The following is a 21,276-nucleotide window of genomic DNA, read 5'->3' as shown; positions in this document are numbered from 1 at the left end:
GAGCCCAGAAATAGTTGTCAGATCTCAGTCCTATTTCTGCTCCTAAGCTGAGGGTTAGGATGAGTCGCGTGACCCTTCTGTCCAGTTTGCCATCAGTAAAATAAAAATACCATCTTTCCAATCCTAGAGAACTCTCGAAGCATAATGGAAGCCAAGCAAATCCTGCTGCAAATCTACTTGCCCATCTGATAGAGTGGGGGTTACCTGTGAACATCTGAGAGTAGATTAACTTCTCGTGGCAAAAAGACCTCAGTGATTCAGGGATTTCATTATCAGCAGTAATACTGAGCTTTTCTAAATGTCTAGCTAAGAAGTAGGTTGTAATTCTCATACTTACATGATGCTTGAAATAAGATAAGAATATGTTAATTAAACCTGACATAGTAGCACTACACCAGAGTAACTGTAGAGCCATTTGACCATTTCACTTTGGTGTAAACCTGTGTGGAGTCAGCACTAGTCTTTAGTGGAACGAAGGATTGGCTCTTTGCCTTTGAAATCCATTGATCTGCTACAGAATTCAGAGGAACTTGGTTATCCTGGCTTGAGGTAGTGAAGCATGTCTATCTCCATGTCTCCTTCATTTGGACAGCAAGAAAATTTTGCTGTGCATGTTGCTGTAAGCCTGTGTTGGAGACTCTGGCTAGGCAGCTGGAATTCCTAGAGCTCCTTTTCGGTACGAGGAATTGGAGAGCACAAAATGGAGACTGCCCAGTTTGAGTTGTGGAGTGATGGATCATTTCTGGGAAGTTGGGGAGGCTGTGGAAATGTACAAGTCATGGGAGGCAGAAATGGTAAGGGGGGCTGAGTCTGCTTGGTGTTGTTCTAGATGATCTGGTGGGAGCTATTAGCAGGATAAGTTGTTTCTTTGGAAGTCTCAGCCATTGAAGCCTCACTGTGGGCTTTCCAGGGGCTCTGGCAAAGGGAGAAATGACGAACCAGCTCCTGTGACTGGCCAGATTTTATATTCTTGCCTCTTGAGTAGGAGTCTTCAAAGTGCCTGCTGCTGTTGCATCCAATTCTTAACATGGAGGCTTTATTGTGCATAGGTAGGTCACAGACTTTGAAGCAGCAGTTGATAGGTGAATCACCAGGGAAAAAAGCATGCCAGCTTATCTTGGAGAGAAATTCCTTGTGGAGGAGGAAGTGTGTGCTGTTCTTGTGCTTGTCATTTGGGTAAACACTATAGGTACTATTAGCTTGTTTCAGATGACCCACGTATTTTGAATTTTTGCTGAGTCCCATCACCAATTGCCCTGACAGGGCACAGTGGATGAGTGGGCTAGAAGTAAGAGCAGAGAAGTGCAGTATTATCCCAAAGTGGTCTGTGCTAGAAAAATCAGATAACTTCTGGAATAAAATTCATGAGCCTTATCTGTATAAACTATTGCATGTATATTATGTGCTAATATGCACCCTGCTACTTCCCTGGCAATATACTCATGTTAATGTTCTTTGTTTACTTCAGGGTTTTTTTTCAAAATTCATGTTCATTCCTTCAATTCCTTCTGTGTCATGTCCACTTAAAAATTGTATGCTAAATTAAGTATTGAACGTTTATCCCAGGTCAGTTGCTGAGTGAAATATAAACAGTCAGGAATGCTAAAATATAAATTTGAAGCATTTTTTATAGATGCACTAACTGACTGTTAGCTGAAGGGACATACTCAGATATATGGTTTGTCGCATCCATGCCTAAACTTGTTGCTATAACCAGCTGACACCTAATTTTACACATAACCCCATGTTATCTGGATAATCAGGAAAACTTGCTTTTCCTTTATCTTGACATATTACATGAGGAGAGGTGCAACTGAGCACGAGGCCATGTTCCTGAAACATCCTAGGTATTGCATCTTTGTTGCTTTGAGTACAGCACATTCTAGTGAATAATTTGGGTTTCCATAGCCAAAATACTTCAAAACAAGACTTTTTGCCAACTTTGCCAAGTTCAGCTCTTGTCTGTAAAGGTCTTATCCTTTAGACTAAGAAAAGTGTCAATGGAAGGTCCTCTTAAATGTGAGCAGGGGAAAAGCAAAATGATGCATTTGCTCCATTGCATGGGTCAAAACATGTCTACAAAGAATTAATTATGCATTTGTTCATAAATCAATACACGTGACAGTGAAATTGCTGGATACCTGTAGACAATGACAAGCTGTTCTGTTCCAGTTCCCTAATGAAGAAGTTGGTTCGTTTTCACCCTTTCTGCTACTGCACTGAGTTGAGTTTTACCACATCATCAGTGTAGGTTCTAGAGGAACATTTGAAATAAAGAAAAAAAAAAGGGGTGGGGGGTTTCTGGTCAAGAATCTGACCAGCATTGAACTCCTCTTTTATTGATGTGAGACATGGTTTTGATTCCAGCTGGTAGAGCTAAAAATTTCCAATGCAGGGTAGTCAGTGCAGGTACTCGTAGTACTGGAAGTAAGAAAAACATTGTGGATTTTGTATTAGGCATTTTTCCAGCTGCTTGCATCCCAGAACTTTACATTAAGGTGCAAACTGAGTGGATTTCTTGAACAAGATAAACTTGTATTTCTGCAAAAAGTGTTAGTATAATTTTTAGCTATAAGTGGCCCCATCAGTTTATTTTCCAGGTGATCCCCAGAATACAGGGGCCTTGCAGAAGAGTTGTCCTGTGTATGCCACTGATGTTCCCCTTCAATCATAATGTTCATGGAAAGTTCAAATGTGGTGTTTTTGAAACAGCTGCTCCTGTCATTTGCTATCCATCTTCAAAATGGAGACAGCAAGATTTAAGCAAATGTGGAAACAACTTTCACTTTCATCTTTATCATGTCAGAAGCCCAGTGTGAGCCCAGCAAACACTCATTTGGAGAGAAGCTCCTGTATCTTACAAAGTTCTCACCTGGCACAGAAGGTTGATTGGTGCCTCGGATGTGTTGTTGGGGTTGGAGCTCCTGAGAGAACAGACAGATTTTGGAGAGCAGCATTTGTGCAGTTTATAAACAAGTTTTTTTCATGAGTGAAAGCATTTACTTTCTGTTGCCACTTGCCATAAGATTTTACAATTTTTTTAGCAGTGAGGCTTTCATGTGGACGTAGCTAAGGTTAATGTTGGCACTTCTGTTAGGTCCTGTTGGCCCAGGAGTATTATTCCTGGAATAACCAAGAGTTGTACCTATAATATTTGTGAGCCATCACATTGGGTGGTAAGGAGCTTGTTGTTTTGCTTAAAAGAAACTATTGCTGAAGAGATGAAGTGAAACATTTTTTCTGGTCCTGAGCTATTTGTGTGATCCCTTGAAGGGATAATAGTATGGCTTAAAGAATGTAAACCTGCAATTTTTCCTTAAGGGAATCCTAAATGTTCAGCTTCTTGAGCTATTCAGGTGTTGGGTTTTTTTTTTTTTTTTTTTTTTAAGCAACTGAGCATGTTGTTTTAGGAGAACTGAATTTGATATTTACACTCACAGTGAACACAGAAGGTAAATGTCTACTTTCAGCACATGCCTGCTTGGGAATTTAGGTTAGTAATAGCTAGATTATGTCACAATTTGATAGTGGTGTTTGGCCCTTAAACAGGGGAGAGAGAACTGATCTAGTAAAAAATTAGATTATCTAGAGTGGGGTTTCTCTGTGGTGTTAAGGCTTCTCCTCCACTCCACCACTTGAGGCTTCTGCTCAAGTGTATAATGAGAAGTGGCTTTGCTTTGAGGAAAGATTGATTGGTGGGAAGTGGTTACTGCAAAGTTAAAAATGCTAAAATAGAATGCATCTTGGGAAAAGATGCTCACAAGTTATTAATTGAGAAGTGGCTTTATCATGTCATTCTTCCTGTTAATACATTCCATTGTTAATTGTGAACCTTGTTTTTACGTCTTTGTCAAATTTGTCTTAATTTCTTAAGTTAGATCTGTAGGAAGATACTCTTGTGTCAGGATAAAACACAGTGACTTTGCATGATTCACTTTTTCCTTTTAAAACCGGTTTTATTAGAGATCTTAAATAATTTTCAAACTACTTGGATATGTAAAAATGCAGATGTGTATCCAGCAGAGCCTGAAAAGATGCAGCAGACTCTTGAGGTACCTGGTTACAATTTTGGTAAATCTTTTTCTGGTCTCGTGAGTTTCTGCTTTGGCCTGGTGGGAGCAGCTGCTCTATGGGCAGGTCACACATGGGTCCATAAAATAGCCAAGTGGGAAAGGTTGTGTTATGGGTGCCAGTTGTACTGCTCTTAACACAAGTTTCACTTGTTCACTTTCCTAGTGTTGAAAAAAGCATAAAATGACACATTTAAATCAATGGTAGGGCCAGCATCTGATAACAGTAATAGCTGGCTTGCCAGATGAGGATGCATCTAAATGCTTAGCTCAGGGTCAAGCAGATGCTTGCCTGGAGAGCTAAGCTTGGAACTCCTGCTACTCAACAAATTTAGGTTTTCTTCCTCAAGCCTTAGGCTTCTCAAAATACCACCTTGGCTATTTTGTGGATGTGGGTAAATAGACCAGTTAGGAAATGAACTGATGCAGAAATACTCCAAAAGTTGGATCATTATCCTGAGGAAAAAAATGCCGAACAATCCAACTGTCCTGCTGCAAATATCTTCTGAAGCATCTTAGTGCCCCATCCCCTGTCTAGGAGTTTGATCCATGGTGCTGTTGTAACTGTAGTTAGCCCAGAGATTGAGTGATTTTTAGGATGGGTCTGCCTTGTAGGGAAGTTGTTTCTAACAGTCTTTGCTTGCTTCTCACTAGGGTCCGTTAAATAGTGAGTCTTCCAACCAGAGCTTGTGCAGCGTGGGCTCTCTGAGTGATAAAGAGTTGGAGGTAAGCAGGCACAACTGCTTGGGTAGTTGGGTTTAAGGTGAACATGATCCATCTCAAAGCATGGAAGAAATTGTGAGAATCAGTGACAGTCTTAGTTTGGAGAGTGAAAGGGACCAGGGAAGTATTTAGCTTGACCCTGCAGGCTTTCAACTTCTCTGTGAAGCTCCTCCTTGAAGCTTCCCACCATTCCAGGAAGGTTTTACCTAATCCCAAACACAGCATTTGTAAAAGCTCAGTTTGGGAAACTGTGTTCAGCTCATTGGGATACATTTTTGGATACACATAAAAAGCCAGAGAGCATTAATGGAAAAGTTTGCCATATCTATCAAAAAATGTGACTTTGCCTAAGCCTGTACAAGGCAGAGCATTTTGTGCATTACTCTGTGGAAGTGTGGGGAGGTGAAAATTGATGCTTTGTCTATGGTTAGTCTCACTTCTTTAGGATTAACTATTTCAAAATGCTCATCAAAGCAGCAAAATGAATTGTCTTTGGATTTTTATTCTAAAATCTAAATCTAATTTTATCCTAAAATTCTGTGTTAGTAAACCAAAACCTCAAATGAAAGTGCATTTTCTTATGCATTTCTTATGAACTTCCCCCATAGTTACCAGGTAAGTTTTGGGTCATATTTCCCTCTATTATATGGCAGTACTGTTATGAGGGGATTTTAGGGATGCAGTATCTTAAACTCCATAAAGAGTAGTTAATAGTGAAAATCTGAGTATTCATTCTTTTAATTGTTTTTCTTTTTAATGTACTTCTGTGGAGAGATATAAATTGACCAAGCTGACGTATTCGAATCTCCCATTCCTTGCTTTTTCAGTCTGTAAGAGATAATGTTGTGTGTCATTTTTATTATGTAAGTACTTGAATGGAAAAACAACTTAAACTGATTCTCATTAATATGCTCACAGCTCCATGGAGGCTGTAATGGAGCCTGTGGTGTTACAGTCACGCCAACGCTGTTCAGGAGCTGCTCTTCACTAGACACTGAGGAGGCAATGGCTCTGACTTTTACTCATAGAGGGGCTGCAGCAGCAAGTCTCTAGGTAGTTTTGGAGTTTTCAGTACCCTCATTCTAAAAATGTACCTTGCAGACACAATAACCACCTTTGTCTTAACATGCCCTCCATCGTCTTACCAAAACATCCCTGTCTGTGAATGCCCAGCTGGTAACATGGGGCTGTAGGTGTCCAGCACCCACTGGGAACACACAGCCAGGTTTAGATTTGCCTTTTTCCTTTTTGTCCTACTAAAGGAAGGAGATTGATTTCTATGCTCAGTATGAGCAAGTCTTTTGGTAGAGATCTTTAAAGAGGGTACTTGAGATTTGGGTTTCCAAAGAGCATGAAACTTAGATTTACCATAGATTCTCTGGCCATGGCTTTCCCTCCCCCAGAGCTGTTTTGCACAGTGTTTTTCTCCCTGCCCCCAGGCTATAGTTCAGTGGTGGCTGCAGTGACTGGAGAACATACAGCTTGGGAATTATTTGGGGCAATTTTAAAATGACAGTGGTAATGAGAATGACAAGACATCTCTTTCCAGCAACCTCAATGAGCTGCTTCCAGCAGTGCTTCCCAATGTCTTCAGCAGGTTTGGCCACAGATGTGATCCTGGTGATGGGGAAAGCACCAGAGTCTCCTCCATTCTCATGTTTAGGCTTGCTAGCCTCATACAGACAGATAGGCATGACACTTCTGGAGCCCTCAGGCCTGTCAGCTGTGCTCTATGTTGTGCCTGTGCATAAATAAATTGATCATGCATAAATCCACTGATCAGCTGCCCATCAGGTCTCTGGGTGCTCACAGAAATGGCACATGCACCTGACCCATGACTTTAATGAGAGCTGGTGAGGAGCAAACAGAAGTCTAGGTGAATGGCTGCATCTGTAACAGCTTTGTCTTGCCTGCTGTCCTGGGATAGTTCTTGCAGCCATCTGCAGTGGGCTTTGAGAAGAAGCATTACCTGCAGGCAAAGTGAATTGGCTTTAGAGACTGTGATTGGACTGCAGATTTGGATGTCAGTACTTAAACCTCTCATCATTATTCCCCTTGTACCAGTACTGTGATCACCTTGAAGGGGTTTACATAGGTCTTTATAAATGTTGAGCTTGCTCTGCTAACCCTGTAAGGTCACTGGCTTGCAGCAGCTAAAATAGAAAAACTAAATTACCTTCTTGTTAACCACATTCTCTCCCTCTGCAACACATCTATGAGAAGGTAGCAACTCTTTGAGAGCAGTTGTTTCTTTAAGTACCAGCAACAGAAAGAAATTAACCAGAGAAATGAAATGGCCACTGGGGATATGGAACAGGTCATTGTGTTTGGACATTTTCTTTAAATCTTGGAATAACTGCAGTAATGTTAATTTTGAAGTATTGTTTAACAGACTCCTGAGAAAAAGCAGAATGACCAGCGGAATAGGAAGAGGAAAGCAGAAGCCTACGAGACCAGCCAAGGTAATTCATGCTGCCACCCTGCCATGGGATTGCTGCTTGCTTGGTAACTTGGGCACAATGCGCACAGGCAGTGTCCTAGGAAACTAATGGCTCTTCTCAAGGGTGTGTCAGGCAGCTTGTTATAAACTACTCCATGATGGTGTGTTCTCTTCTGGGAGCCTTGTTACCCTTATTGGCAGGAAAATACTTGGTTTACTTGCACAAACTTTTGCATTTTTATGGGACAGGCTGCCCAGAGGTTTCATATTCTGCTCCCAAGTTCTGTTTTGGTCCTGTGTCACTATGTATACAGCAGCCAGACTTCTGAATACTGTATTGCTTTCCAAGACACGTGTCTGCCTTTTTCACCATGACAAATCAGGAATAAGTTGTGCCTAAGCTGGCAGTGCTGTCCTGAGTGGAAAACCTGGTGTGTTCAATCCAAGTTCACATTTTCAAGCAAATGGGCAGAGGGGCGGATTTTGAGTTCTTTCATTCTTCAACAAGAAAGTAATGAGAATTGTGTTGACAGGACTGCTTTGATAATGTGATAGTAAGAAAAAAGGACTAGGTTTTAATGAGCTGATGTTAAGCCACTGCTAATTATCTCTCAAACTCTTACAGGAATGCTTGTGAGAGATCTAATATGCAGTAATTTAGCTGAAGGTGGAGGAGTAAAAGTACCCTTTGCTCTCTCCTTATCTTGAAGGAAATTTTGGGGAACCTATGCAACAGTCAAGACCTTCAGTGTTTTCTAAGTACTTCAGCAAGTGCAAATGCTGTTTGATTGGATCTGACGTGTTTGGAATTGAGAGTTAATTGAATTGTCAACTGTAGAGCCTCCCAAAAACAGCACAAGGGCTGTCACCCTGGGGCGGGTTTTTGTTATGCGGAAGCTTTGTTGTGATAGGTGTTGCACTGAACAGGAAAAGGAGTGTCAAAATGTAGGAGGAGATTTTTAAGATGGCATGGTAACTTCTCTAAAGTACAACTCTTATTTTAGTTCTTTGCTTTCCTTTTTAGGGAAAGGCACTCCTAGAGGACATAAAATTAGTGATTATTTTGAGGTAAGAATCTTATCATTGACAAATCTGCCTTAATTCACATTTTGCAAAATCTGAATAGAAATTTGTGATGTGACGTGTTACTGATCTGTCATTGGGATCATGGTTTGGTGATGTCAACCTGATATGCTCAGATCTGATTAGGCAGAGGATATGAAGAAATGTATTTTTAAATTAACAGTTAGTTGAACAGTTGATAAGGCATTTTTTTCATTTAAGTGTAGGTTTAAGGTTGATTTCCATTGGAACCTTTATCTCAGTTGAGGATATCTCTAGGTTTGCAAACAGTTTTGATAAGGATCCAGAGTTGAAAAAGAGCCCACCTGCACAAACCTGCTGATTGGAGTGGGAAGTTGTTTCCAGGGTTCCCTCTTAAGAAAAACTTCTCATGGGAGGCTGGTGCCATAGGGGCCAAACCCCTCCCCAAAACAGTGATGGACATTCTAAAATCAGTATTCTTTTCGCAGTGCGTAATATCTGAAACTTTTCTAGGTCTGCACAATCCAGAGCTGTAGCTTTTCTCTTAAGTTTATTCTTTATTTTATGGAGTAACTTAGAGTCAGAAATTAAGTGCTTATTAGTGCTTACTTCTTTCCCAGGTAAATTTTTTTATGAGCAGTACCCTGTAGGAGTTTCTGTACCAACTGGAGCAGTTCCCCAGCTCCTTACCTCTTCTGCCTCTCAACATTGACTGGCACAGGTGCTTCAGTGGAGATGAACATTTCCTACCACTCCTGTGGTGCACATCAGACACATCAGTCTCTTCACAGGGAATGGGCTTCCTAATTCCAGAGAGTAAATAACTGATCTATGGCCAAGCATTCAGGTTTATATCTTTTTGAGTTATGAAGGAAAATGTACTTAGTGAAAATACAAGTGTTTGTTTTAGGTACTTCAGTTATTTTGGAAGCTCTGTGAACTGTTAAGGTTTTCCTCTTAACTTATCTTCAGTTTATGTAAACTATTCCCTGAAGCCTTTGCAGCTTCATTTTTAAGGTGAATGTATTTCTTTTGTCTGTGTTAATTTTGGTTAAATGTAGTATCTCTGTGGAAATCCTGATGATGAAATCTGTTTGTGTGCCCAGTTTGCTGGGGGCAGTGGCCCAGGAACCAGTCCTGGTAGAAGTGTGCCGCCTGTCGCCAGATCCTCTCCGCAGCATTCCCTGTCCAACCCCTTGCCGGTGAGTGTTCTTGGGGACACACTTGGTGGCCTGGCATCGGTTAACTTGGTGGCCATGCTTCAGACAGGTAATACAAGGTTCTGTCTCTTGGTGAGTGGTTCTGAGAGCGAAACCATGTCTAGGACCCTGGGACAGCAGCTAGTCCAGCCATAGCTGTCATGAATATCTGAGCTTAAGTTGTACAGGATGAATGTTTCTAACATGCTGCCTGAGTACAGAGGGATGTCAGTCCTTAATAAAGGTGGAACTGACCTGTTAGTTACCCTTTATTCCATTGTAGCTCATGAACTCCATGGAGTCGGGAGTATGTTGTGTGTTTGTGCAGCACTACGGGGCTATTCCGATTTTGATTGGACCCCTTGGGTATCTTTAACAATGTGCCCACCATAATTATTTTGGGAAGGCCTTTTACTTCTGTTCGTGTGCACATGACTTGCAAGGGGCATTAGCAAAAGCTTCCAGAGACGTGTGTGTACATGCCCAGCTGGTGCTGGTTTTTGGCATGTAATTCCACTTTACTTGCAACATTTCTGTGAGGTCTGGATGTGAAGAAGTAACATGTGTTTTTAAACCATTTTAGGACAGAGCAGCTAAAAAAATTGTTGCAACTAGCAAAGCAGTATTCAGAGGCTCTGTTGCCTGGGCTTTAGTGTTGGCTGGGCCCCTCTTTAAAAATGTTCAGCATTTATTGAGTGTCACAAAGACTGGAGACATTGTGGGAAAGTTGGGATTCCCAAAGCCAAATGCAAAGTCTGTAGTGATTACATTATTCTGCAGAGACCTTTGCTGAATGTACTGAACTAAACCTCAACACTAAACACTGCTCAGAATTCCATGTGTTGATAGATTTCAGAAGGTTTGTAATGCTGCTTGAAGGGAGAGCTTCATGTACACTTCTAGATACTTTTTAATGTTTCTAAAAATTAAAATAGATCTTATTAATTGAATGGACTTTCATGCTATCATTTATCAATTCACTAATACATCTCTTTAAAGAGAAGTTAATGAAAAAATAGCATCTCTGAATGTTGCAGATGTGTGAGGGATTTGGGACAATTCCAGCAGATTAGATAACCCACAATGGAACAAGTGGATTCTTCCTGTGGTTTTCTTCTTCTATGCTTTTATGTGTTGAGTAGGTAAAAGTTGAATGGAGTGTTTCTGATGAATACTGATGTTGCAGTTAGTTTCAGCCAGGCCAGTTTGTCTCTCTCCTTACACAGGTGCTTATCTGCTGCTCTTTCCTCTTCCAGCTGAACCCGTGATGTTTCTTATTCACAACAAACTATTCTGGGCCTTTACAAGATCTGTCCTCTTCTTACAAACTGAATGTCAACGCTTTGATCTAATCCCCAAAAAAAGGAGGGGATGAGTGAAAATTGGAGGACATTGAGTCTTACCCATTACAGGTGTTAGTAATGATCTTGGAACGAAGCAGAGTGTTACAATGTCTTTCACATGATACAAACCTCCTCCAGATCTGAATTTATCTGTACTGTACTGGAAAATTTCTGCAGTCAGAACTTGCAGAGGAATTGTAATGGCCTCAGGATGTAACTACTTCTCTTCAAATCTCTTGGCTGATTTGAATTGCCTCACTTCTCACTTGATTAGAATGATCTGCAGGTCTTGAGACTCTTGTGAGGCCACTCTCAGGCACAAGCATTCTTTTAGGGAAGGAAGCACACTCTTGGAATTGGTAATGTTAACCAGAAAACAGGTTGCAGTTTAGGTTTTTAAGAAAAACTGAAGCCTGACCTGATTCTTTGATTTCTCTGAGGCATTTGCCTGGCCTGGAGTTACAGCTTGGAAGGACTTGCATGATTATTACCCAGATTGCCAAGTTTTAGCAGTGATGGTGTGGCTTTGGAAGCCAGGGCATTGAGATGCTGTGTGCTGTGATCAGTGTAGCTCAGATGATTCTTCTTGTTAAACTCAGTTCCTCTACCATGGTTGGAAAACTAATCTACTACAGGACAAAGGAGCTAGCCCTTAAGAGATGTAATGGACCTTTAAAGGATTTTGGTAATGAATTAGTACTTCACTTACCTTGCAGGAGATGGGCCCCAGCTGTAATGATAAAAGTGAGCATACCCTGATGTCTGGGTCCTAGACATGGTTAGGTTGCTGCCATTTAGCACTTCTGACTCAGTTTACTTTGCCAGAATAGCAACGTATCGTGAAATTGGCTGTTTGAAAATGAGTCCTTAAGAAACATAAAAAATTATAATTGTGAATGCAGTGACCGCAATCCCAATGTAGATTTTTGGACCTGCAATCTATTTTGCTCTACTGACTCTGAAGCACATGTATTTGCAAAGGAGGAGGATGTGTTAACTGACAAGGAAGTCTGTCCTGTGTGTTCATTTGTTAGGGTTTTTTTTAATTGTTAACTTCATTTCCTTGTTGCTGTCTGCCATTGGAGCAATGACTGCAGGAGTCCTGTGTGAGTTATCAGATCCTCACCATGCTGCCTGCTCATTCCTGAGCTGCTGCTTCGCTGACAACAGTTTTGGCAGAGTCAGAGAATCGCTTCTTTTGATTTAAAAAAAAAAAAAAGTAGTTCATTGTGTGTTTTTTGACTGTGTTGCAGCGGCGAATGGAGCAGCCGCTGTATGGGGTAGACGGCAGCGCAGCCAAGGAGCCGCAGGAGGAACACTCTGCTCTGCCAACACTGATGTCGGTGATGCTGGCGAAGCAGCGGCTAGAGAATGAGCAGCTGGCACAGAGGGGAGGTGGCCTCTGTTTTACTTTTGTCTCGGTGAGCAGCTCTGAAAAGATTTGAATCCTAAGGCATGTGTCTAGTTAAGGGATGGGGAATTTGAAGCTTTTCTGCCCAAGTGCAGCCTCATTTTTGCTGACTCCAGTCTGTCACCTTCTGGTAAGTTCATCTTCCTTGTGAAGAGTTCTAGGTCCCAGGCTTTGCTTATTTAATAAAATGGCATGAATTTTAAGTTTTAAGCTCAAAATCTTGCCTAGATCAAAATGATGTCATCCGAGGGGATAATGTGATAGATGCAGAAAAGCAAAAGATTGAAGTGTAGTCTTGTTGCGAGAAGTGTTTGGATTAGCCTTGCTTAATCTCAGCTGCTGTGAATTATATCAGGCTTTTAAAAGCTTTGTCTTCAGCAGGTTGGACCAGGCTTCTTGGAAGAAACTGACTCTGCTTTTATTGAGCTGTATCTCTAAAGCATCCTTAAACCTGAGCATGAAAGTGTGGTGCGGGCTAGACTGCAGCTCCAGTGTGGAGATTAATGTATCTGCACAGGCACTGGTGGTCATGCTGAGGGACATGTAACAATACACAACTTTCTTTTACAGGCCCAGCAAGGCAGCCCATCTTCTACCGGATCAGGGAACACTGAGCATTCCTGCACCTCCCAAAAACAGATTTCCATCCAGCACAAACAGTCACAGGTATAGCTCACTAGACAACATAGCTCTTGGATGTGAGGTTGAAGCTTGACGCAGCTTGTCTTCTGTGCTAGAGGGTGCTGCTGGTAGTGGGCATGATGTTTCCAGTGAGAAGAGCCAGTATTCCCAGCTCCATCTGTAACTACTGAATGAAGTTAATTGCTCTGAGCTTTGATCCTCATCCTGTATAGAAGGTTTTCAGTTGCTGCTGCTGGAGTTTGTCCAATCTGCTACTGAGGCTTTTCTGTGTCAGTGCTGTGGGCAGTTTGTCAACTGTGTGTGATTGTGCTTGGGAGAGAAGCACCTCAGCTCTGTCTGTTTCTGCTCTGTTGTATCCTCAATGTTCTTCCTCTCTCTGGAAGTGAAGGTGAGAAGGAAACCTGAGTCATAGTTGTGAATGTCTCTGTTCAGGCACTGGGTCATGGGTGCATCACGGTGCTTACAGTACAGATTGCCACAGTCTTGCTGGCAGCTCTTTGACCTCTGCAGAGTCCACTCATGGAATAGTTGTCCTGTCAAGTGTATTCCTGGTGTATTCCTGAAAGTGATTCCCAGCAACTTCACTGATGTGGAGTTAAGAAGAGGAGTAGCTCTTCTGACTGCACTGCGATCTTTTTGGTACCTTTTAAATTACTGAGATTCTTTTAGCTGTGTTATCTTCTGTTGCTTACCAGGGTGCCCAGGTTTATCTGCAATGCACCTGGTTTATCTCTTCTCCAAGCCTGCTTTTAGTCTTTGGATTTTCATCTCAGATCTCTCTGTGTCTTCCCCTTTTAAACTATCATTTCCACACACCAGTCTCTGTCAGAGGTTATTTTGTTGCTGGGAAGGTCCATTCTCCATTAACCCTGCAGGTGGTAGAAGTTCTCTGTTCAAGGACAGCAATCTCCCCTCTGTGGGTACTCACTTGCTCAAGTCTGGGCTCTGTTTTGCTACTAGGGTCGCATTTGTTGTCTGTATTCTTAAAATGTTGGTTTGGGAAGATCCCTGTTTCCTGATAGTGCATGGAGAGGTCTGTGTGTGAGAATGATGCCACAACTCTAGAACCTGCCAGAGATTATGTCCATCTTTGCTGTTCCAAGACCCATGCTTAAAACAGTGGTCAAACAGTGGTGTCAGCTGGAGGAAAAAACAAAAAGTTTTTTTTTTTTCTTCTATACTTAACACACCCACAAGGTCCATGTTCTTAGCAAGACATTATCTGAACAAGCTTTCTGCCAGTGTTCAGCTTCATGATATTCCCCACAGGTCTAGGTGGGGCATATTCGTGCAGGAAAGAATCAGGGAAGATGTTTGGTGGTGTGATGAGGTCCTGTACACATTCTTGGTTTTTCCCTCCCAAGCCTGTTAGGAGTTGATAGAGTTAAAAAATAGATACACTTTGATGATTCCCAGCTTGAATCACTTGGGACAATGCAAGAAACAAATCAGCATGATTTCCTCAGTGTTTTCAGTTAGTGCTAAGGCCTGAGTGCTCTGAGGTGGTTTGGGGTGAAGTCACATGTAAGGGTATGTATCCTGACTTTATCTGACATGGGATAAGTATGTCTCTGCCCTTGCCTAGGTGAAATAACAGTCAGTTACTAAAGAAACTTTCTGCTGTTTGGCCACCAGCTGCACCAGGTTCTCCACAGACATCCTGCATGGTACCTCCCATGGCAAAGCCTTTCCTGCAGGCAAGGAAGCATGCACCAAGTTGAGTCAGTGAGGTGACCTGCCCAGGCTGCCTCTTTGTCTCTTGGGAATTTAGACCCATTTTGCGTGATGTGCCATGTTGGCGGGAGCTCTGTTTGAGCTTTTCCATACTTGGGCATATGTTGGGAAGCCACAGTGAGCCAGGTTTGTCTCTTACTCCATGATGTTGGCTTCCAGGCAAGCTTGAAATTTGGAGAATATTTATATAACATCTCCACAAGTAAGCCTCTGCAATCTCTTCTCAGAAATGGAATAGGTGCCTGCCAACCACGACTGTGAAATCTGTGTGTACAATCCTGGAGAGTTTCCTCTGTGTTGACTTGACTGTTTTAGATTCTGTGTTCAGGTACACACTGACTCCTTCGCCTTCACCACCCTTTAATTGGAGTGCTGAATCTGAAATATTCAAAGAATATAGTGTGTGTCTTCTGTTCTTAGGTATAACTCTCACTTCACTGCTTCTCTGAAGGTATTTGAGATGTTTTGGATCCCCTAAAACTTTCCAGATAGTTTTCACTGAAGAGCTATAAAGCTCCTGTCCCCAGTGGGTTTAGTTTATCAGAAACAAAAGCTTGTGCCCAATATTCTTGTTGTCAATCTGTTACAATATTTTAAGATGAATACCTGTGTTTTCTGTCAGGACCACTTTAGAGCCTGCAGGTGTTGTCTTTGTCTGCTGGTGGCTGTGTGTGCTCATGAAGGGTCATAAAGTTGATACTCCTGCTAAGGACTGGGATTTAGTGTGGGGTTTTTTTCTTAAGCCTTTTTTCTGTGTAAGCTCTCCTACATAGAGACCACCGAAGAGTATGCAAAACTCAGCTATAAATGTAAAATTCACAGGACACAGAGAATATTTTAGGCTGTTGAGAGTTACCAGTTTGTGCTCTTCAGAGCTCTGTGCTGGCTGACTGCACCTCTTGTGCTGGAGGAGCCCACCATGCAACAACAAAATGAATAATGGAGAACATTCTTCCCCTGAATGTCAGGATGCAGGGGATCAGTTCTTCTGAGGCTTAGCAGGGGGTTACACTGGGACTTTAGTGCTGACTATTTGAAACATTATCCATTTGTCTTAAACATGGTTTATGGTGATTTTTCCCTACAGTCTGACCTCACAATGGAAAAAATATCTGCACTAGAAAACAGTAAGAACTCTGACTTGGAGAAGAAGGAGGGGAGGATAGATGACTTATTAAGAGTAAGTATTTAAAGTGGGACAACTTTTCTAAATGCTGCTATTTAAAGATACTTAGAATGCTTGTGCCAGCCAGGCTGCAGAGCAGGGGCTTGTATACCAGGTGTAGAACCAACGTTTGCCAGGTAAAACAAATCAAATGATCCCTTAGATGCAGGATAATTGTCTGGCCTGTGGACACTGTTTGGGCCTGATCAAACCTAAGCAGTACCTGGTTGTACAATGCAGAGTTGTTGTAGCTCTGGGGTTTTTGTCCTCAGCAGTGCTGTTCTCCCTTTGATCTGTTGCACACTTGTGTATTTTGCTGGTTAACCTAACAGGTTTCTCTGCAGAATTCACAGAATCATGGAATCATTAAGGTTGGAAAAGACTTTGAAGGTCATCACCAAGTCCAACCATCAGTGTAGCACCACCACCATGTTCTCACAACACCATGTCCTCAAGTGCCCCATCTGCAGTTTTTGAACACTTCCAGGGATGGTGACTCCCTTTTTCCTCCACCCAGTTACTCCCCTCTTCTAAGTCCTGAGGAGCTGACTCTGCCTTCTGTTTGGCAGCATGTTCACTAGCCTCTCAGTAGCCTGGGAAGCCATGTTCTGAAATGCTTACTGAGAACAATCAGAGACATGTATAGAGATGAGAATATCCTTTGGCCAAACCAAAATAAAAAAGCTCTTAACCCATTAGTATTCTTCAGTAAAAGATAAATACCTTCAAATCATAGGATCTTGTTTTAATGGAGGAGTTCTAATTGACTTATCTTTCATCAGCTGGGAGAGGCAGCTCTTGTAAAGTGTTGGAAACCATTAGAAAGCACATTAAAGGGAGTAGAGGGAAGGCTTTGTGTGTGTCTGGTCTCACCTGAAAGAGCTCAGTCAGGCTCATTGGAGACATTGGGCACATGTGTGCTTGTGGGAAACAATCCATGAGGCAGGAAATAGTTGCAGTTTTTTTCAATTATTATTTTTGCTTTCACAAGACCATTAGTTGGAAGGGAAATGGTTATATTTAACTCTGTTAATGAAAGTGGTTACACATAGAGTCGTGCTGCATGCTGTGGTGGTGTGAACCAGCGGCTGCCACTGGGAGCAGTCTGTGTAGAAGGGCTGATGGAAAGTGACTCAAACAAGAATTTATCTGAAAATACAGTTTCACCATCCTTTTACTCTGCCAATATTGTGGCTAAAGTGGGAGGATAGTCCAGCAATGACTAAGCTATTTTGAGACTTTGTAGCTGTGGCAAGGTCTTAAATGCTTAACAAAAAAAAAAAAAACCCAAAAACTTCTGCTTGTCTTCAGTCTCTTTGTACTTTAATTCCTTACGTGTAAACCAGGATGACAGAACTTCCTTGTTCTAGAGGGATGTTAAGGTGTGAGTGAGTTAAAAACATTAGAGTTTGTCTTGGATGTTTTGCTAAACAAAACCTGTTCTTTTATCTTGCTGGTTTGCTGACTTCAATCCCCATGGCTCTTCATATGTGATGCTTAGTTTGGCTCTTCTGAGTGGTTTGAAGTCACAGGCTTTGTTCTCTGTTCACTTTTAGGCCAACTGTGATTTGAGACGGCAGATAGACGAGCAGCAAAAGATGCTGGAGAAGTACAAGGAGCGGTTGAATCGATGTGTAACGATGAGCAAGAAGCTTCTTATAGAAAAGGTTAGCAGAGGACATCTCTGCAGCCACAGTTCATGTCCTTGAAAATATCTCTGTCTTCTTAGCAGTAAAAACCTGCTCCTGTTGCTTCAGTGATAAAAGATAACTGGAATTCTGTCTTGAATTACTTCTTTGCAAACAGGAATGTAATCCAGAGGCTGAAGTGGTTCACAATGTTCAGATTTGGTCACTTTCCACAGTGGCAGAGTGATCTCTTGCTTAAATGAAAGAGCTCTAAATGCAGCAGGTATTGCTTGTTGTGCAGCTCTGGGAATGCAGGAGCAGTGTCCCATTGTGCAGTGGAATTGCAGATACGCTCTGGGACACGGGCAAGCAATTTAGACCTTTCAAATGGCAAAGTTGGAGATTGTTGCTTTGTGTAACACTGCAAACAGCACACTGGGAACAGTGCCAGCTTCACCAACATGCAGCCTGGTTCATTACAGAAAGATTTCCAGCTTTCCTGATGGTTAAACAGTGTGAGGGTTTGTTTGCTCTTTCACCTGTTGGCCAGTTATACCTATTGTTTGTGGGTACTGGATGGGCAAAACTACTCGGGTGCTGGCTGAAACATGCCGTCTGTTTGAATTGATTTTGTCACAGAGTTGATTGTTCTTGGCTGAGCAGGGCTCCCCTCTCCAGAGTGGTGACCTAGCTGAGATTGTGTCACTTCTGGACATGTACAGGACAAGGACTGAGCTGGCTGATCACTGTATCTTAGTCTTAATAGTGATTCAAGGTACATTTTGTTTCTTCATCCCCTGAATAAGGGCCTGGTGAGAACTGGGCCTGCAGTCTGTCTTGGCTACTGATACAAAAAGACAATTTTAATCCTACTGCCAGGCTGATCTCAGCTGATCATAGGATGGGTGAGCTGCCCAGGCAGTGATCAGGAGGGAAGAGTGAGGCTGAAATGCCACGATGGAGGTGAACAAATGCTTGGCAGTCCAGTGTGAAGCACCAGCAATAATTTGGTCAGTGATACTCAGCTGGATTTCAGATAATCAGAACTGAAATAATAGAAAGTGGAAAGAATTGGTGGTGATTTAAAATGCAGCACAGCCCTTAGCTAGTAATTTGTAGCTTGTATTTTTACATGGCTTTATTTTGCTTTCAGTCAAAGCAGGAGAAGATGGCATGCAGGGATAAGAGCATGCAGGATCGATTGAGGCTGGGGCACTTCACCACGGTGCGGCACGGCGCATCCTTCACCGAGCAGTGGACAGATGGCTATGCCTTCCAGAACCTCATCAAGTGAGGACAAACAGGATTGTCTTTAACTTCAGAGGCAGAAATGGAAAAAAACCCTAGCAGTTGTGTGTGATGTCTTGCACGTCAGAATGTGAGAATGGTGTGACTCATGCATGGAAGGATCAGATAGGAACTCCTGACAATGGGGAACTTTTTCATGCTGAAGTGAGAAATTCATTTCCACTGAAACTTCCAGAGACTTGAACTGGAGTGAAATGGTTTGAGTTGGCCTCTGGGCCAACTGTTATTACCTGTCAGAAAACCTCAGTGCACCCACCTGGCTGTGTAGTGCTTGGGGTGGAGGGGTGGACCAAAATCTCGTGTATATTGGGAGTCAGTCAATTTGATTTGCATCCTTGCATATATTAGTCAAAGAAGGCTAATTAGCTTGCGCTATTTTTTTTTTTCCCCTTAAGTAGAAAGTATAGAAGCTTGAAAGAGAAAATCCATACTATTTAACTTGTTTTGCCTTCTAGTAACAGTGATCAAAGGGGCTGCAGAAACCTGGAAATGAAGATCAGAGACCCTTTATGCAGGATATTAATGGAAATATCCAGTCAATTCCCACCTGGCCTAGACCTTTAAGTAGGACTTGGCAAATTAATTGCATTAGAGAGTTATGTACGATCCTTTAAAATCACACCACTTCTCTGTAGTCTGATAGGGAGGTGCAGCTCATGTTAGGCACAGATTAAGGACTGTATAATTCTTCCTTTGTTTATGGAAATCATGGAAAAATACTTCTGGAATACTTACCTGCAGTCTCAGTCCCTTTTTAAAAGTAAATGGGTATGCTTGGGTCATTTAGACTTGAAATTTCAAGAGTGCTCTTGTCATTATAAAATGTTTGAGATAGTCTTTTCATCTTGGAGGAGAGACAGTTCCTTAGTGAAATCAGGAATGATGTTGGTTATATTCCAGAGAATTTAGGATAGCTTAACTGTACTTTTGAAGTGTAAGGGTACTTTCTCGGGTAGTCCAGACTTCAGCAATAGTTTTAGCAGGAAAATCTTGAGATTTTGAACAGAGGCTTTTAGGAAAAAGTGTGTGGAAAGTTAGTGACTTGCCACGGATCCTAGGTTTCCATGGGGTTAGCAAGTCCTTTGAATGTCCTCTGCATGAATTAAACCTTTCACTTACTGGAAGATTTCTGTGAGCCAGGAAAATAATCCTGTTTTACGTAAAAATACCTTTAAAACTCTGACTCATTATATTTGTCACATTTCCCTTTTCTGTACAAAAATATTTTGTTACAAATCTTACAAGCGCAACTGATTTGAAATTCATGGGTCCAATCTGGTAAGAACAGATGCTGAAGACAACCAAGTGCACGCCCATAGTTATCTGTCATGTTTTTTCTCCTCTCTGCTTTTCAGGCAACAGGAAAGGATAAATTCCCAGCGGGAAGAAATAGAAAGACAACGAAAAATGTTAGCAAAGAGGAAGCCACCCGCGATGGGCCAGACCCCTCCAGCAAGCACCGAGCAGAAGCAGCGCAAGAGCAAGACCAATGGAGCAGAAAATGAAACGTAGGTTCTGTGGCCTTCTTGGTGTATGGCAAAGCCACATGCTTTGATTAGAGCACAAAATATCTCCTGGGAAATGTAATCTTGCCCTTGCCTCCAGGCCTCACTCCATGAATGAATGTTGTGGAATTAGCCTGGCATTCAGCAACATCTTGCTCCAGTTCTAAATAACTTTCACTGAAGTAAAATAAGGATCATTGCTGAGTCCAGACTTTGTATGAGCTTAACTTTATTTTTTTATGAGTCCAGTAATTTTTTCAGTGTTCTGTTGTGGTCAGGTTTGAAAAGTGGGCACTGACTTTAGTGTTGTATGTTCAGAATTGATATCAGTATCAGGGTATACATGGTGGTTTGTTTTTAAGGAAAACAAAATTGTACACATTTAGAAGCCTCAACTTCTGTATATTTACTGTGGAGAATTCTGAGTTAAGGGTTTTGAAACAATTTATTTGGCATGCTGAAGCAGTAAGATGCCCTCGATAGAGACAGTGCATTGAGCATTGGCCTGTTCTCCAAAACAGTTCTTCACACATAGGCAACTCAGGGAGATGGTGGAAATGTTACTCTTCTCATGTTTTGTTTTTGGTTTTTTTTCCCCTGCCTCTTTTGAAGTTACTGATGCTCCAAGACTTGATAGTCTTCTCGAGTAAGGCTGGGACGTGAAAGAACTTTAGAACATTATTTTGAGAACATTAGAACATTGAGAACTTTAGAACATTATTTTTGTGAGTTGGAAATACATTTAGTCATAGACTTAGCCCTGCCTTCTCCTAGTTCCCTTTATAGACTTAATTTTATTGCTGTAGGCTAATACCATAACCCTCATTGACACTTTTCGTTTTTCATTATTAAATCTCTTGGGCTTGACTTGACCTCAGAGTTCCAGAAGCCCTTTGAATTCTTGGTCTTAATCTTTAAAAGGACATGTGAAGCAAAAGCCCCCACTGCCTTCACAGTGTCAGCAGAGATGGCACAAGGCTGTGTGAGTCGTGATATTCAGGGTGCCCTCAGCTCCAAGGCTGTGACCCCAGAGTGGGATACAGGTGCCTGCAGATCAGGGGGTT

At 41.9% G+C, this 21,276-nt stretch overlaps 1 protein-coding gene across 5 annotated transcripts in view; it reads left to right on the top strand.

Moving 5' to 3' along the window:
- Positions 1 to 21,276, top strand: part of TLK2 (tousled like kinase 2) — a 42,979-nt gene that overhangs the window by 6,053 nt on the left and 15,650 nt on the right. For 4 of the 5 annotated variants that reach the window (XM_058820445.1, XM_058820443.1, XM_058820444.1 and 1 more), the window contains 10 exons: positions 4,725 to 4,796; positions 7,186 to 7,255; positions 8,258 to 8,301; positions 9,384 to 9,479; positions 12,073 to 12,240; positions 12,801 to 12,896; positions 15,694 to 15,786; positions 17,328 to 17,438; positions 18,553 to 18,689; positions 20,063 to 20,215. In XM_058820445.1, coding sequence (XP_058676428.1) covers positions 4,725 to 4,796; positions 7,186 to 7,255; positions 8,258 to 8,301; positions 9,384 to 9,479; positions 12,073 to 12,240; positions 12,801 to 12,896; positions 15,694 to 15,786; positions 17,328 to 17,438; positions 18,553 to 18,689; positions 20,063 to 20,215 — 1,040 coding nt within the window. The remainder of the gene's footprint in view (positions 1 to 4,724; positions 4,797 to 7,185; positions 7,256 to 8,257; positions 8,302 to 9,383; positions 9,480 to 12,072; positions 12,241 to 12,800; positions 12,897 to 15,693; positions 15,787 to 17,327; positions 17,439 to 18,552; positions 18,690 to 20,062; positions 20,216 to 21,276) is intronic. The other variant, XM_058820446.1, reaches the window with a different exon arrangement.

The sequence above is a fragment of the Ammospiza caudacuta genome, chromosome 27 (assembly GCF_027887145.1).
Source record: "Ammospiza caudacuta isolate bAmmCau1 chromosome 27, bAmmCau1.pri, whole genome shotgun sequence".
Taxonomy (NCBI): Eukaryota; Metazoa; Chordata; class Aves; order Passeriformes; family Passerellidae; genus Ammospiza; species Ammospiza caudacuta.
This window is presented reverse-complemented; position numbering and strand designations above follow the sequence as displayed.